Genomic DNA, 17,308 nt, shown 5'->3' on the forward strand with positions numbered 1-17,308 from the left:
TAAAATTGCCCACAGTGTCCAAAATTGCCCTTAGTGTTGGGTGGGGTTACTGGGTTATGGGGATAGGGTGGAAGTGTGGACCTTGGGTAGGGTGCTCTTTCCAAGAGCCGGTGCAGACTCGATGGGCCGAATGGCCTCCTTCTGCACTGTAAATTCTATGATTCTATGACACTGGGGAAAATACCCCTGCTCGACTTCGAAATAGCACTGAGGTATTTTATGCCTACCTGAGAGAGCAGTTGGGGTCTCAGTAGGAGGCCTCATTCTGAAGATAGCATCTCCGACAGTGCTGCACTCTCCTTCCGTACTGCACTGCAGTCCCAAACTGGACTCGGAAGTGCAGTGAATGGCGCAGCAGGGTCGATGGGCCGAATGACCCACGCCTGCTCCTATTTCTTATGTTCTTATGAAATCCCCGATACTCAACCTTGTGAGCGATCCAGCCTTGTTGTAGAGAGGTTTGAGTGGCCTCTCAGCAGAATGGAAAGACTGCAGAAATAAGGGCCGGGATTCTCCATCCTGGGGACTTAGTCCTCACGTCGGCGCGAAAACCGGTGCCAATGACTCCGGCGTCAATAGGCCCCCAAGGTGAGGAATTCACACCTGTCTCGGGGGCTAGGTGGACGCCGGAGGGGTTGGCGCCGCTCCAGCTGGCGCCGAAGGAACTGCGCGAGTTCACGCATGCGCAGAATGGCCGTCGTATTTTGGCGCACGTGCAGGGGGTTCTCTTTTCCGCACCGGCCATGGCAGAGCCCTACAGGTGCCGGCACGGAAGGGAGACATGCCCCCACGGCACAGGCCTGCCCACAGATCGGTGGGCCCCGATCACGGGCCAAGCCATCGTGGGGGCCTCCCCGGGGTTGGATCCCCCCTCGCTGCCCCCCCCGCCCCTCCCCCGAGGACCGCCCACGCCGACTTACCTGCCAGGTCCCGCCGTGTGGGACCATGTGCAACCCACGTCAGCGGGACTGGCCAAAAACGGACCGCCGCTCGACCAATCGGGGCCCGGAGAATCGCCGGGGGGGGGGGGGGGGGCGCTGCCAACGGCCCCCAACCAGTGTGGCGTGAGTCCCGCCCCCGCCCGGGAAACGGTACCGGAGTATACGGCAGCCGGTCGGCGGGCGGCGGGGCGGGATTTGCGCTGCCCCCCGGGGATTCTCCGACCCAGCAGTGGGTCGGAGAATCCCACCCCTAGAGTGGAACAATCAAAGGACTTTAACTTGAAATTCTCTGGTCCCTTCTAACTGCCAAAACAGCATTTTACAAGATCCTACTTGGCAAGTGAAGACTGTTCATAACTTGAGTGAATTGCTTTAAAACATAGTGCAACAGTTTAACTACCAGCCAATGCCTTAATACTATAATCATGTGGAAATAGTGGAAACTCGGGGGAATTTGTTCACTTATTTAAGGTCTCTGTACGGACAAGGCTCTGCAGTTTACAATCTGATCCTGCAACATGTAACAATGTGACATTAATATTTGGCTCATAGCTAAATGCTGTCAATTCAGAGAAACTGTTTAAAACCACGCTGGGCTTTACACAATACCTAAAACTAGCTCGGACTCCAACATATATAAAACACCATGAGCAGCAGGACTGAGATGTGAGCCTGAAGTCAGGGAGAGGGGGGTGGGGGTGGCGGGGGGGGCGGTGATGTTGGGAGACTCAAATCCCCACACTCAACTGCAATACAAGAGCAGGCAAGTGAGCTGACAGAAATCTCAAGAGGATGGCTAAACTGTGCATTGAGAATTAACTGTGTGTTTCATTACGGCACAGAGTTCTTATTCCAAATCTATAGACAGCAGAGCATTACGATTTGGAATGTAGACTGTCATGATATGCCAACATGCAACCAATGAACACTCAGAATAGGACACAACTAATGGGCAGTCAGGACACTCCGAGGTGGCATCACCACAAGGGGGCATGACAGAAACACTATAAAAGGGATGAGGCACTCACACCTTGCCTCTTTCCACAGACAGACATCTAGAGAGTTAGACAGGGTTGATCAGCAGCATCACACCCCAGCACGTGGCTTAGAGCAAGCTGGTACAGTTAGACTGAGTTACTACAGTTAGATTAGCAGAGAGTTGAACTCATTTGAGAACTGTGTTAATAGTTCAATAAACACGTTGAACTCATTTCAGAGTCTGGAGCATCCTTGAGTTGAGACTGCATCAAGTAGCAGCCTGTGTTATCCGAAGCAGCATAATACAACATGATACCAGGAGTGACTGTTCAATCTATTTAGTTCAACTCAGCAAGATCCGTGACAACCAGCTACTGAATACAGGCACAATGGACAAGATTCAGGCGCCTCATCAGCTCAGGACCATCGGCAATCTTAGTGCCAACTGGTGATCATTCAAGCAGAAATTTCAACTATACGTGGAAACATCCAACCTCAATGGCGCGACCGATGTGCGGAAGATAGCTCTTCTACTTACCACTGCAGGCAACCATGCGATCGAGATCTTCAACTCCTTTCACTTTTCCGAAGGGCAGGACAAAACGAAGTACCAAACCATCCTGGACAAATTCGACAGCCACTGCGAGGTGGACACCAACAAAATCTTCAAGCGCTACATCTTCACGCAGAGGATGCAAGGTAAAGACGAATCCTTCAACTCCTCACTAACTAACCTGAGACTGCTAGCGCAATCCTGCAACTTTGGTGATATCACTGACTCCATGATCAGAGACAAAATTGTTTTTGGAGTCTACTCTGATCCTTTGCGAGAGCAATTGTTGAAAATCAAGCACATTACCCTGTCAGTCGCAATTGAAATGTGTACTGTGCATGAGCACTCTAAAAATCGTTATTCACAGTACAAAACGGCAGAAAGTGAAAAACAAGCTTCCCACGAGGTGGAGAGTGTTCAGGCCATCTCCCGGATGGAGCGCCTCGGTATTGACGAAAGCGGCCATTTAGTGTGCTCTTCCCGGGCCCGACGCATGCGCAATGCCATCAGGAACACGGAGTGGCCGACAACCGCAGTGCGCAGGTGCAGACGTCCGAGAACCGCACCGCGCATGCGCAACGACCCACTGAGCGCGGCATGACCTGTGCGAACTGCGGCACCGCCCATTTAAAAAAAAACTGCCCTGCAAGAGGCAAACGCTGGTTAAACTGTGGGAAACCAAATCACTGTGCAGCCCTGTGCAGATCTGCGCCACCAGTCAGGAGCCAGCACTCCCAATTCCGACAGCGGCGCATCGGAAGTGTGCAACACCGAATGCATGACTCTGATCCAGGCAGTGCGACGGATCCAGATGATGAATATCTGGACAACACTTACCGAGTGGGCATCATTACAAAGTGCGAATACGCCACATCGGACACATCGCAAGTCCAATCAATCCTGGCCGTGGATTCCTAGGACGAATGGCATGCAGTGATGAAGGTCAACCACTGCCCCATCCAGTTCAACTGGACACAGGTGCCTCTGCACATGGCTTAGAGCAATCTGGTACAGTTAGACTGAGTTACTACAGTTAGATTAGCAGAGAGTTGAACTCATTTGAGAACTGTGTTATAGTTCAATAAACACATTGAATTCATTTCAGAGTCTGGAGCATCCTTGAATTGTGACTGCATCAAGTAACAGCCTGTGTTATCCGAAGCAGCATAACACAACATAGATGGCTTGAAGAACGAATTTGGGCCCTTTCGCTTCATGTTTTTGCACAGGGAAAGCTGCCTCCCTTTACCACTTGGCTGCTTTACACTCCATTTGGGAGCCTGTCTCTATTCGCGCCAAGACCGTAACCCCAAGTGGTCCAATATTGTATCGTAGGTTTTTATGTTACTGGAGTAACGATGTAGAGGCCTGAGTTAATAGACCAGGGAATGTGAGTTTGAGTCACACCATGGGTGATTTGATAACTTGAATTCCGTTGAAAATAAACGTGGAATTAAAAAGTTGGTGTCACTAAATGTGACTGTGAAATTCTCTGGATGAAATTGGAGATGAGTCGTACACCAACCCTCCACCCCACTCCCCCAACCCCTCTGCCAAAGAGATGCTGCGTGGGATTTGCCAGGAGCTGTGGCGTTCCAATGGGCAATGGCCCTACTCCCAGCACATTCCAAAATTGTCTCCGACCGAGTTATAGCCGGAGACTTTGGATAGTTCTAGCTTACTCAGCAGGAAATAATTACCGAGGAAATATTAAACTGATTAAGACCTCATCTAAAACCTGTGTAACTATGCAACTGATCTCCCCAGGCGCTCACATTGACCACCCAAACCTGAGCTGATAAGCTCCTGTCACCTAAATCCCCCATCCCGATCCAACCTGACTACCCCTCACCACTGACTCACCCCCCCCCCCCCCCCCACTACAACACCCCAACTCCTAACTGAGCTGATTACCCCTCAACTGCCTGACTCTCCCCCTGAACCCCCAACTCTCTCCCCCCACCCCCCCCGACGACCTGGCCTGACCTGACAAGCCCCCACCACTTGACTTTTCTCCCTCAACCCAAACCAACACTCAATCAACCGGCCGACTGTCATGACTAGACCCCATCACCCTACATTCCCCCTCCCGCTGGCACCTGGACTAGCCCTTGACCTGACCTTACCCAGTCTCACCACTCAACTGCTCCAACCTGACCTGACCTCACCACCCTTCTCACCTACCCAACTGTTGCCTCACCCATTTACCTGACCCGCCCTACCCTCTTACACATCCTACCCATTTAGCCACTCGCCTTCTCTCTGTAGATTTTCAAAGAAGCTTTGGGATATATAAACCCTTTTAATAAGCAGAATGCAGCAGCTAATGCCTTAAAATGGGAGGCGGGGAAGGGTATGGTTTTCCTGACTGAGTTTTACAGGATCCGCCATTTAAAGATTTCCCTGAAAGATCGGAGGAAGGTAAATGGGTATTTTTTTCTCTGTTCAGGAAATAAAGATTCTGACCCTGAATTGAAGATTCAAACCCTCATGACCTTACCCAGTTCAGCCTAGACTTGGCTCCACTCTTAGTCTGGAATGAGAAAGCAGTACAAACTGGGAAATATGATTCCTCGTCCAAACTGGTCTTGTATACTTTAAAATGGAGGGTTTTTGATACTTAAAAATGGAACCCCAGTAAAAAACGAGAAATAGGAATACAGATCCGAATTGCTTTTCCCTATCGGGAGATGAACCTATTTGAATCTTCACTGGTCGTTTGTAGCCTATTAAGTTAATTAGTTTTGAATTGATTTATTTATTGTCACATGTACCGAAGTACAGTGTAAAGTATTTTTCTGCGGCCAAGTAAACGTACACAGTACGTACACAGTGGACAAAGAAAAGTAGATAGTTACAGTGAATGCGAAAAAGTACGCAGTATAGCGACACATAAATAATTAGTCACAGTATGGAACAAGGGCAAAATAACAAAGCAAATATAGCGTTGTGAATAGTGTCTTATAGGGAACAGATCGCTCCAAGGGAGAGTCGTTGAGGAGTCTGGTAGCTGTGGGGAAGAAGCTGTTCCTAAGTCTGAATGTGCAGGTCTTCACACTTCCGTATCTTCTGCCTGATGGAAGGGTCTGGAAGAGGGCAAAGCCTGGGTTGGTGGGGTCTCTGACAATACTGTCTGCCTTCCTGAGGCAGCAGGTGGTGTAGACAGAATCAATGGGAGGGTTATATCAGTTGCCACATTGAACAATTCCAGACTATACTCACCACCACCACATCACCACCACCTCCTTCTATGGGCATATGGGCAGCTAGGAAGGAGTAATTGATGTTGCCTTTCCAACATAGAATCCCTACAGTGCAGAAGGGGGCCATTTGGCTCATCGCCTCTGCACCGACCTTCTGAAAGAGCACTCTACCCCACCCCTTCCCCGTAACCCTACCCAACCTTTGGATACTAAGGGGCAATTTAACATGACCGTTCACCCTAACCTGCACATCTTTGGACTGTGGGAGGAAACAGGAGCAACGGGATAAAACCCACGCAGACCCAGGGAGAACATGCAAACTCCACACAGTCACCCAAGGCCAGCATTGAAACCGGATCCCTGGTGCTGTGTACCCCCACCTGAAAAGCTAATAGCAGTTTTCTTCTTAAATGGGTCAGATAACTGGCAGGCAAATTCCAACAAAGCCCAGTTCCACAAGAAGATTAAATGTTATATTGGTGGTTAAGGGATGCGGTGGGGTAGCATTGGCCTGGAGAGGGACTTGTTCTGTCTACCATTACTAATTGAAGTGAACAAATAATACAGAGAGCTTCCTTGAAGATATTCTCTCTCTGGTCGTGGTTGTTTAGCTCCAATAAACTGTGCAGTGTAGAAGCAAGTACGAAAGTGAATTTTTCTGGCCTGTGGCTATATTAATATCAGCAGGAAGAGTTGATTCAATGAATTCCCTTTGCTGTCGGGAGTCTGTGCGCACAGTAACTCTGTGTCTGACAATCATCAACACTGTGCCTGCTATTATCCAATATGGAACTGCGATGTGCTTAGCCAACTGCTGGCCCAAACAAAGTGGCTCTTAGATATCAATGCAGTACTTGTCTATGAGAGATTGCACTTCTTTTGGCTACTGGCTTCCCCAGACAAAGAGAAATGATGGACAAGAAAAGAACAGAGTGTCCACCAAACCAGCCCCATAGTCATGGTGGTCCATGTGCCCTTCTGCAATCATAAAATGTCCCGGGAGGTGAGAGAAAGAAATCTCCTGTTCAGAAAGAGGAGCGGAAAATTCAACCCGATTGCCTCAGACAATGCTGACTATTCTTGCATTAGCTATCATTTACGGTTTACAAGATATAATCGCTGCCTCCTGCCCTCGTAAAGACCAAGAGATTCCGCAGCCACTGATCAGTCAGTAATATATTTCAACGCTTCTATAGTCTCTAGAAAAAGAAAATGCCACCAATGTCTAACTCCTTTCCAAAATCCAGTCTACTCCTCCTCCTACGCCACCATTTTCATAGCTGACCTCCTACACTTCCCAAACTGAAATGATTGATGGGGAGACTTACCATGCATGTGATGAAGTGGAGAGAAGGCATAGGTTCCAACGTTTTTGTGCCAATACTTGCCCCCATGTGAAAGCAAGGTGAATATCCATCATCTGCACTGGGAGGCAAGCATTTTTTTCTTGAACATTGCTGAAAAGAGAGACGCGTTGCCAAATCTTTTCACCTTGCACTCATCAGGACAAACCCAAGAATGCCAAATTTCAAAAAATCACTACCACTTGTACAACAGGACAAAAGGGTGCTGGTATAAAATGTTGTGGTCATTTGAAATTTGGCATCTTTACATTTGTCCTGATAAGTGGAAGATGAAAAGCTTCAGCAACATGTTTCTCTTTTCAGCAACTATCAAGTGACTATTTTATTCCTTGCAGTCCATGTTATGACATTAATGAATGATACAGGAGCAGGTCTTCTGTTATGGGCTGGTAGGTTAATGGCTCCCACACATTAAGATCCGGTTGGTGGTAATTGCCGTGCAAACCAAATGCCAAATGGGAAACTTGACAAGCTTTTCACAACTATTTTGTTCTTGCATTTTCACCATGAGATGATATATACACTGAAGTCAGTAGCCAAAAATTCTGGTAATACTTTTGGGGATTATAGATGATAAATTAAAACAATTATTAACAAAAGAAAAGAAAGTTAATACACACAAGATTAAACATACAAAGCCAAAATTAGTGTCACAGAACATTTCCCCCCAAAATTTCTACTTGGTTAAACTCATAAATAAATATTCCTTTAGGCAACACTCCCTTATAGATATTTAATTTATAAAATCCAGTAATGTTACACCCAGACAAATTCACTGTTATTGTAGGGAACGCATGTCTTGTATCCTCTCATTTCTGCTCTGCTGTGGAAAATCAAGAAAACGTAATGCAAAACCTGCTTTCTGAAAAACAGACACTTTTTCTGGGTTAGCTGGAAATCTGCCTCGCATTGCCTTTTCACAGTTCTTTCTCAGCTCAGAACAGCAGTCCCAGAGCTCTTACATGGCCACTCCAAACACAGACCTCACATAGAACATAGAACACACAGTGCAGAAGGAGGCCATTCGGCCCATCGAGCCTGCACCAACCCACTGAAGCCCTCACACCCTATCCCCGTAACCCAATAACCCCTCCTGACCTTTTTGGTCACTAAGGGCAATTTATCATGGCCAATCCACCTAACCTGCATGTCTTTGGACTGTGGGAGGAAACCGGAGCACCCAGAGGAAACCCACGCAGACATGGGGAGAACGTGCAGACTCCGCAAAGACAGTGACACAGTGCGGAATCGACCCTGGAGCTGTGAAGCCACAGTGCTATCCACTTGTGCTACCATGCTGCCCACATCTCTCCTTCCAATGTCGTTTTCTCTTTAACTTGATTCCATTGTCCTTCTTTGAAACTTACCTTTGCCAGAATATGAATATCTTTCATGTTCTTCTTATTGCTCCCACTTTCAGGTCAAATGAAATGTAGCAACCTTGCCTTATTTATTTATGACCGTTTCCAAGATATAAACCCTTTTTACTCCCCTTTTAAATATAACAGCTAAAAAGCTTGTCTCCTCATACAAATTTCCATCCACTGTTTATTTACTTGTATAAGATTCAACTAGGCCAAATTTACTTCAAATGTCTGCCTTTCACACCAAAACCCCTTTGAGGTCCAAACCTTGCAGCCCAACGGTCATCAATTTAATTAAATTAGTCACGCACACACACACATATATACACAAATGGACAAACACACACAGACAAACCAGCCTGCTTCACAGAATAATGATGAAGAAGCATGCAGACCAGCCAATGGTTTGATTGAATGGCAAAAACAGGCCAGGGGTGCTGAATGACTTGATTCCTGTTCCTAATCCTGCTTTTGGAATCACCAGATAATCCTAAGAACAGAAAATTACCTCCTCACCCTCCACCCCAGTTAACGCCCCTCCCCCTCACAGCACTGATCCCCTCATTATAAATATGTCACAGTAGCACGGCGGTTAGCACTGTTGCTTGACAGTTCCAGGGTTTGATTCCCGGCTTGGGGCACTGCCTGCATGGAGTCTGCACGTTCTCCCTGTGTCTGCGTGGGTTTCCTCCGGGTGTTCCGGTTTCCTCCCACAGTCCCGAAAGACATACTGTTAAGGTGATTTGGACATTCTGAACTCCCCCTCTGTGTACCCGCGCTGGAATGTGGTGACTAGGGGCTCTTCACAGTAACTTCATTGCAGCGTTAATGTAAGCCTGCTTGTGACAATAATAAAGATTATTATTATCTGAAGTATGCAATAGTCCAGACTTTAGGCAATCTTTCTTTCCCTCAGAAGGTTATGAACCCGTGGATTGAGTTGCTGATAGGGTTGCCGACTGTGATTGAATGTATTTCTCGAGGTTTCATCACGACTTGCCCCCAAGCTCCAGCCACTATTTGGCCAGTATATCCATTCTTGTGACGCACTGCCTTCCTACGCCAATTGGAAAGCAAAACAAATCATTGCCCAATTGGATGATGCTTGAGTATCAATCAAATAGTCTCTCCCTCCCTACACTCCCCCCCGGCCGCTCCCCCCACACACACACACGCACTCCTACCTCTCCCCCCCGCCCAACCCCATTTCCTATATTTCATGTATCTGGTAGAAAGAAATGTTCAAAGAAAATTTTAAAACCATATTTTTATGTCCTCATGATTTTTACCCAGGGTTGTGCACAACGGTTTCCTGGGGATTGAGCTTGAATTCCTGGAGGATTGGCAACCCTAGTTGCTTGTTCCGTGGTGATGCTGATTCTCTCTGCCATTAAAGGCTCTCTGCCTTTAAGAGACCAGTCCCTGCTTCGGGAAGCAATTAAATCATGAAGAAGGTGGCAGTCACTAACACTTGGTCCAAGCGACTGGAGGAAATGAAAGAGGATTTTCTTTTCAGAGAGCTTTCCTCGGGATTGTTGCCGCTCCCAGGAGGGAACTTATAGGGAGCAAGTGTGGCCAGGGAGTGAGAGAGAAAGAAAGTGGTCATGATGCGGAAACCATTGTGAATGTTGGATAGGCTTAATAGGCCAGCTGGTCTTTCTCCTGCTGGCCAATTCCAGATGCCCGCGGTGACCCATCAGTCAATGAAACGACCGCCCCTCCCCCCTCCACTGCCCTCTCAGAATCACAGAATAATGACCTTTTATTATCTCTTACCAGCTGCAAGCATAAAATGTATCTGGAGAAGCTGCCAAACACCAGCATCATCATCCCTTTCCACAACGAGGGTTGGTCATCTCTCCTGCGGACAGTGCACAGTGTCGTCAGCCGCTCGCCAGACCAACTGGTAGCAGAGATCATTCTTGTGGATGACTTCAGCGACAGAGGTAAGCAAGAACGCCAACAGTGAGTGGCAGTTTTGCCACCCCCCCTCCCATTGCCATGTCTCCTGAACTCGTTCTATTCTTCTGTGTTTGATCTTATTGCTTCCAGTGCCTCATTGGCTCATATCTTCAGCTTGTATCATCTGCTGGTGTGGCCGCATTTGGAGTATTGCGTGCAATTCTCGTCGCCGCATTATAGGAAGGATGTGGAAGCATTGGAAAGGGTGCAGAGGAGATTTACCAGAATGTTGCCTGGTATGGAGGGAAGATCTTATAAGGAAAGGCTGAGGGACTTGAAGCTGTTTTCGTTAGAGAGAAGAAGTTTAAGAGGTGACTTAATTGAGGCATACAAGATGATCAGAGGATTAGATAGGGTGGACAGTGAGAGTCTTTTTCCTCGGATGGTGATGTCTAGCACGAGGGGACATAGCTTTAAATTGAGGGGAGATAGATATAAGACAGATGTCAGAGGTAGTAAGGGCGTGGAATGCCCTGCCTGCAACAGTAGTGGACTCGCCAATACTAAGGGCATTCAAATGGTCATTGGATAGACATATGGACGATAAGGGAATAGTGTAGATGGGCTTTAGAGTGGTTTCACAGGTCGGCGCAACATCGAGGGCCGAAGGGCCTGTACTGCGCTGTAATGTTCTATGTTCTATGTTCTATGCTGCATATTTTGAAATGGTACTCTGATGGAGGCAATTCTTTTCTTTGAAGAGGTCACTGACATTGTGGAAAATGTAGCTGTTGGGCTGGTGCAGTGTATTGGATAACCTCAGCTGCAATGCAAAGAGATAATATCCCAGTACTTTGCATCAACACAGTCAAGGGCACATTCAGGTCACCCAGTGGAGGCAGTGTCCATCTTTACCAAAGAATACCTTAGCACGTGTCATCTCTGCACAGTTACTAATATCTTGATTATGTATGTATATATCAAGGCTTATTTGTGTATGTCATCATAAAATAATGTTCCAAATTTATTGGAATGGAGAGCCTCACACTATGCCCCATTAGTTGCCTATTTACCCTCACTTTCCACTGGACTATGTTTTGCTCATTGAAAGTCTGAGCTAGTGAAGGTATGGTGAGGACAATGGGCTAACTGGGACCCCAGTGAGCAGCAGGCCGAATGATGTATCCCTTGAACTGATGTGATTTACGGATGGAGAAAGAAAAAGAGGAAAAGTGGATAAAGAATTCAGGAGGAATTAGAGTCAAGACAGGTTCAGAGGAATCAAGAGAGAGAAATAAAGATTGGATCAAGAGAGAGAAACGCAAGAAACAGATGGGAAACTAAGGCAAATATTTTAATTTGTCATTTCAGGAATCTCTAAGAACAAGTTACTACCTACAGAAATGAGAGTCCATGGTTTCAATTGTTCTCTCTCTCTGGGTGGGAGAGATTGACTGTCATTGCAAGAACATTGATCTTATCATTAAAATGTCCTTTACTCTTAAATACTATCTCTAATTTTCTGCAGTAAGTTGACTTTGTTTCAACAAATTTAGTGGTTCCTTGACAGTCATGGAGAGGTCAAGGGTGACCACCTGCGCTATTTTCAAATTTTCTGTACTTTGTTAAGAGCACAGATGATATTAATTGTTAGAGTATTATAAACCCCAGAAGGGATCTTTGGAAAGCCTGCTGTTAATTGTATTTCTGCAATTTGTATAATGTGAAGAAAGACGTAAAGACCAGTGAAGGATGTCCCACACACTTTGTGCTGATTTTGTCTGCGATAAATGTTTATTAAACAGTAAAACTCAACAAGAAAGTAAATTTAAATTACAGTTAACTACATTGATGGCTATCCACAGTATCTTTAAATGTACACAGATCAAACCCCTCTATTTTCATATCCTCAGAGCTAAACATCCCCAAACAATATCCCATAGGTTTTTAAACTGTAAGAAGAATCCAGCAATAGTTACCACACTCAGCACTTATATCTTTTTCGGGTTGCTTCCAATTTGGAATAGAGACAACTTGGTTCTCCAAACAGATGTTCTCCAGACAGAACCTGTTGGGAATGAAAACAGCTTCCTGCTGAAATAAAAATAGAAAATGCTGGAACATCTCAGCTGGTTTGACAGCATCTGTGGCGTGCGAACAGAGCCAACGTTTCGAGTCTGGGTGAGTTTTCATCACTGCTTCCTACCGTTTGAGCTGTCATCTCAAAACAACCCCCTGCATAGGGTCAATTTGTCTCTGATGTACTGTCTTTCTATTTGATCTTCCCCTAACTGAATTAACCTTCTCAGAAGTTAGTCATAATTACCTTTATTACATGAGCTCACCTTTCAGAATGTAAATGTGAACCCCACCCCATAATCCATTGTTACTAAACTTACCTCAGGTAAACATTTGTTGCTAGTGCTGCTGAGTTAATCAGCACATCAAAGCCTTGTTCTATCAACTCAGACTATTTCCAGGGGAAAGGAAACTTGTCCCCTTTAAACATACAGTCACCAGAACACATTCCCAATGATTGGTTTTCTTACCTATTTTACGATGATGTCTTAACAAATATAACTTCCGTCGTCCATTACAGTGGAAGAAAAATCACCCTGATCCAGAAGGATCTGAAGTCCCAAATGTTGCTCGCTTTCAGGCACCGCAGCAAGATCCCAAAAATGGGAATGGAGACAAAAGGCAGTGCAATTTATAGAAGCGCTATATGAGCCAATGGTTTCGAAACGTTTTTCTTTCTCCTGGGGAACATGTCGGGGAGCAGTTGAGAAGCAGGGTCATGAGTATACAGACGATAGAATAATAATAATAATAATTGCTTATTGTCACAAGTAGGCTTCAATGAAGTTACTGTGAAAAGCCCCTAGTCGCCACATTCCGGCACCTGTTCGGGGAGGCTGGTACGGGAATTGAACCCGCGCTGCTGCCTTGTTCTGCATTACAAGCCAGCTATTTAGCCCACTGTGCTAAACCAGCCTTGTGACAATAAGCAATTATTATTATTACAGAGCAACAGCTGATCTAGGAAACAGCCATTGTATCTTATCTCACTCTCGCTTCATCTGTAATTTTAAAATGAGCTGAGTTTTAAACTTTGTACTTTATACATGCTTTCCAGTTCAGAGAAATGAACGCTCAAGCTTTTGGATCCCAAGTGATGGGTCCAGCTGGTTTCCATTGGTGAGCCAGCTGCATCTTTTTTTGTACAGGGCCACATGGAAAGCCAATGTAGAAGATTGGCTTTCAACCTTCAAATTTATGAAACAGCTTCTCTATGTTTGTAAATCGTTAGCATAAGGGCTTACCTATAATATAGAATACAACTAGTGGAGGGAGATTTGGGTCTTCCTTTAACAGCCGCACTGATTTTGTGTAAAATCACCTATGTCATGATGATATATTTACCTTTGTTCAAGTGTCTCAACCATATTTATCGCCATGGCCAACTGGAAGCATGAAGTTGCTTGGCCAATGTATTCCCATGTGACCTGCAGAGAGTCCAAAATCACCTACTGATTTAGCTATTGGTGACAATTTAAAAGTTGCAAGTGATATTTTCCCAATGATCCATTAAATCAGAGCAGGGTTGTTCGGAGATGATGTCCCAGAAGTATTTCTTCATGCAAAGGATGGTGGAAATCTGGAGCTCTCTGTCCCATAAAGTTGCTGAGGCTGGCAGTGGGTGGGAATGGTGGGGGCCAATTGCAAACTTCAAAAACTAAGATAGGTTTTTGTTAGGTAAGTGTATTAAGGGATTGCAGGAGCATTTCCAAGGACTCAGTATTGAGCTAGCATTTACGTGGAGTTCCTCCCTCTTAGTTACAGCTCAGCTGAACACACAGACCTGCAGACACATCAACTCTGGTTAAGACGGTCTTATCTTTCCAAGCTTGGTCCACATACGAGGGAGAGTGATTTGGATAAATGCCAAAACCACTCCGCTGACACTGGGGCAGACGCCCCAAATTATACAATTTTCAAAAAATCAATAGCCCACTCCAGTTGGACTTGATCCAATCCTTGGTGCTGTCAATTTTAAATTGACCAATGAAGGTTACTTTAAGCAAATGATGACTCTGATAAACTCATGATTTAACCCCCGTCCTGCTACCATTTGTTTACCAGGATACTTTATCCGTTATAAAGTTGTTTTTCTGACATTCCCATCTTACTTGTCACAGCCCACCTCATTATTCATCGGGACAGGATGCTAAAGTTTGTTCCTCTTAACACCATGGATTGTCTGAGACAGGATGTTGGGGGCACTGATGAGACCTGTTTACTCAGCCGACTGTGTTATTTCTGACTACACTATTTCTGTCTAATCCTGTTTGGCTCAAAAACATGGGCAAGTTAGCCAACTTAAATCCCATCATGCATTGTGCCACTGCTTGCAACAAGAGTTTGAAAGCTTATTACTGCAATGTCCTAAAAATACATGTTTAATGGTTAATAATGATTACTGGGTATATTTTCAATGATTAGTCTCAATCCTCAATAAACTAACTTAGGTAGAACTATTTTCATGTTATCCTAGCTATCCGGTTTAAAGGGGTCACATCTCAGGATACCCCCCTTCAGGGATGGAGGACCAAATTGGGTTCATGAAGATAAGATGCAAATGAGCTCGAAGGGCTAAATAACCATTTCCTGTTCCTATGTTCTGAACCTTTATACCAAAGGGAAATTTTGATTCCAATAGCCAACTGGAAGGTTGTACTTATAGAAAGTGTAACATTGCTAGACTAACTCCAGTTCATGAGTAGCATTGCGGAATTAACCACCGTGTATTGTAGTGGAAAAGGAAGAATGTACTTCCCTGAAGAAAATTGAAGAGGAAATGAGAGATCCCAGGTTGTAACCTCTTGGGGCCTATTCATGTTCTGAAAATCAGAGCAAATCGTGGGGTGACAGTTAAGATCTGTGTAAGGTGTTGCTATTTAATTTCACATTATCGAGGCATCAGAAGTTGAAGTGCCCCCGGCAAATTGCGAGGCTGCTTCACAAACATAAACATCAAAAGAGCGATGTCCCTCGTTTGGAAAGAAGGATAACGCAACCATAAAAGGTGCACCAGTCATTCAAAGGAATGCTGCTTCACTTTTCCAGATAATTAGTTTTGTCCGGGCAAGGGATTTGCAGGAGCTCCTTTTTGACCTGGAGATAATGCAATCGAGTTTGATGTACAACTGAGGAAAATGCTCATTTGTAGCAGCCTACTGTTTGCTCAACATCCGACGATATTCTTCCATCTGCTCTGCGCCGGCCGAAGGGAACTGGGTGCTGATTCCATCGTTGTTTTTTTCCCCCGTCTTATTACTGCCGGCTCTTCCGCTACAATGATTTTGATGAGCCTCCCGATGGGCCGTTTATTGTGTCGGCGCTAATCGTTGGAAAATGCAGCATGTCCGGGCTCTTTGAGCTGAAATGCTGTGGCTCGGAGCACTTTTCAGCTTTAAGCCATGTTAATAGCAAACACTGGCTCAAAATCGGCCACTTGCACGCCATCGCAGCGAAGTCTCAAAGGATTTCTGTACTGCGAACCTCGCCCGGACGTCTACATGAAAACTGAGGTTTACAGTTCAAACCGGTTTTCTCCAATGAAGGGAAAGGAACAGAGGTATGGAAAGTTTTAAAACATGTCTTTTCTTCTACGATCATGCAACAAGGACCTTCTCTGTATAGAGGCACTTGCGCAAACAAATAGGCCAGTATTGTAAAACCACCCCCAGGATTTTAGGGCCCCGCCAAAGAAAACAGCAATTTAAAGGGCCCAGGGTATCTGCCGGCAGAGACACGTCATAGAACCATCAATCATAGAATCATACAATGCAGAAGGAGGCCATTCGGCCCACCAGGTCTTCACTGATCCTCTGAAAGAGCACCCTATCCAGGCCCATTCCCCCACCCTATCCCCATAAACCCATAACCCCATCTCATCTGCACATCCCTGGACAGTAAGGGACAATTTATCATGGCCAATTCACCTAACCGGTACATCCCTGGACAGTAAGGGATGATTACATCATGGCCAATCTGCCTAGCCTGCATGTCTTTAGACAGTGGGAGGAAACCAGAACACTCGGAGGAAACCCAATCAGACACAAGGAGAGCATGCAGACTCCCCACAGACAGTGACCCAAGGCCAGAATCGAACCTGGGTCCCCAGCATTGTGAGGCAACAGTGCTAACCACTATGCCACCGTGCCTCTGAGGAGTACCAACACCTGGTGGGCTTCTGATTGAGCTTGGCCCTTGGTGATGCAGCTGGAGTATTAGGGTGTCGAGAGGGCTGGTCGGGGTGGACTCCCAGATGACCAGAGGCCTTCTGAACATTTAAAGGACACAGGCAGCACTCAGCAGTGTGAGCAGTCCGGAAGTAGCCTGTAAGTAGCAACAAAGGACGGCAGCTATGCCGATCTGAGTCAGGCCACCATGATCCCGAGGAGGACACCCCAAGTCCACGGATTTGGCACCAAGTCACCAGCCACTACTGCCACCAACCATGGTAACCATCCTACAACAAGTCCGATAGTTTTCAATGGTTTTTCAGTGTTTTTTTAATGTCCTGCTCCCCCTCCGCAGCCCTGACGCCAATTTTGGCAGTACCTGGAGTGATTCACGTCCGCAAGACCCTCGCCTGAGAGGAGTGGAGCTTTGCAGAATGGCAGAGCATGAAGTCTGCAACCCGTTAATCATATTTAAATGCATGCAAATGCCGGTTTTGCATGCCGTCGCCGGCGAGGAGCGGCGCCACCAGCGAGGCACCGGAGCATAGTGACCGAATCAACGCTGGGCGTGGACCTTGATTTTGGCCGAATGCCTGATTCTCTGCCCAATTGTGGTTCACGTTTGCGGATTCGCGAGGAGAATTACGCCCAGTGTCAGGAAATCTGAACGTATGGCACAATAAGAATTTGCAGATGAGACAAAGCCAAGGTCCATTGTGTTCACCTTCTGTCATCCTGTTTGTCACAACTCTAAT

At 46.1% G+C, this 17,308-nt stretch overlaps 1 protein-coding gene across 1 annotated transcript in view; it reads left to right on the forward strand.

The window, feature by feature from the left end:
• Positions 1 to 17,308, forward strand: part of galntl6 (polypeptide N-acetylgalactosaminyltransferase like 6) — a 1,697,721-nt gene that overhangs the window by 678,319 nt on the left and 1,002,094 nt on the right. The window contains exon 5 of the mRNA XM_072515756.1: positions 10,183 to 10,349. Coding sequence (XP_072371857.1) covers positions 10,183 to 10,349 — 167 coding nt within the window. The remainder of the gene's footprint in view (positions 1 to 10,182; positions 10,350 to 17,308) is intronic.

Source organism: Scyliorhinus torazame, chromosome 9 (genome assembly GCF_047496885.1).
Source record: "Scyliorhinus torazame isolate Kashiwa2021f chromosome 9, sScyTor2.1, whole genome shotgun sequence".
Classification (NCBI taxonomy): Eukaryota; Metazoa; Chordata; class Chondrichthyes; order Carcharhiniformes; family Scyliorhinidae; genus Scyliorhinus; species Scyliorhinus torazame.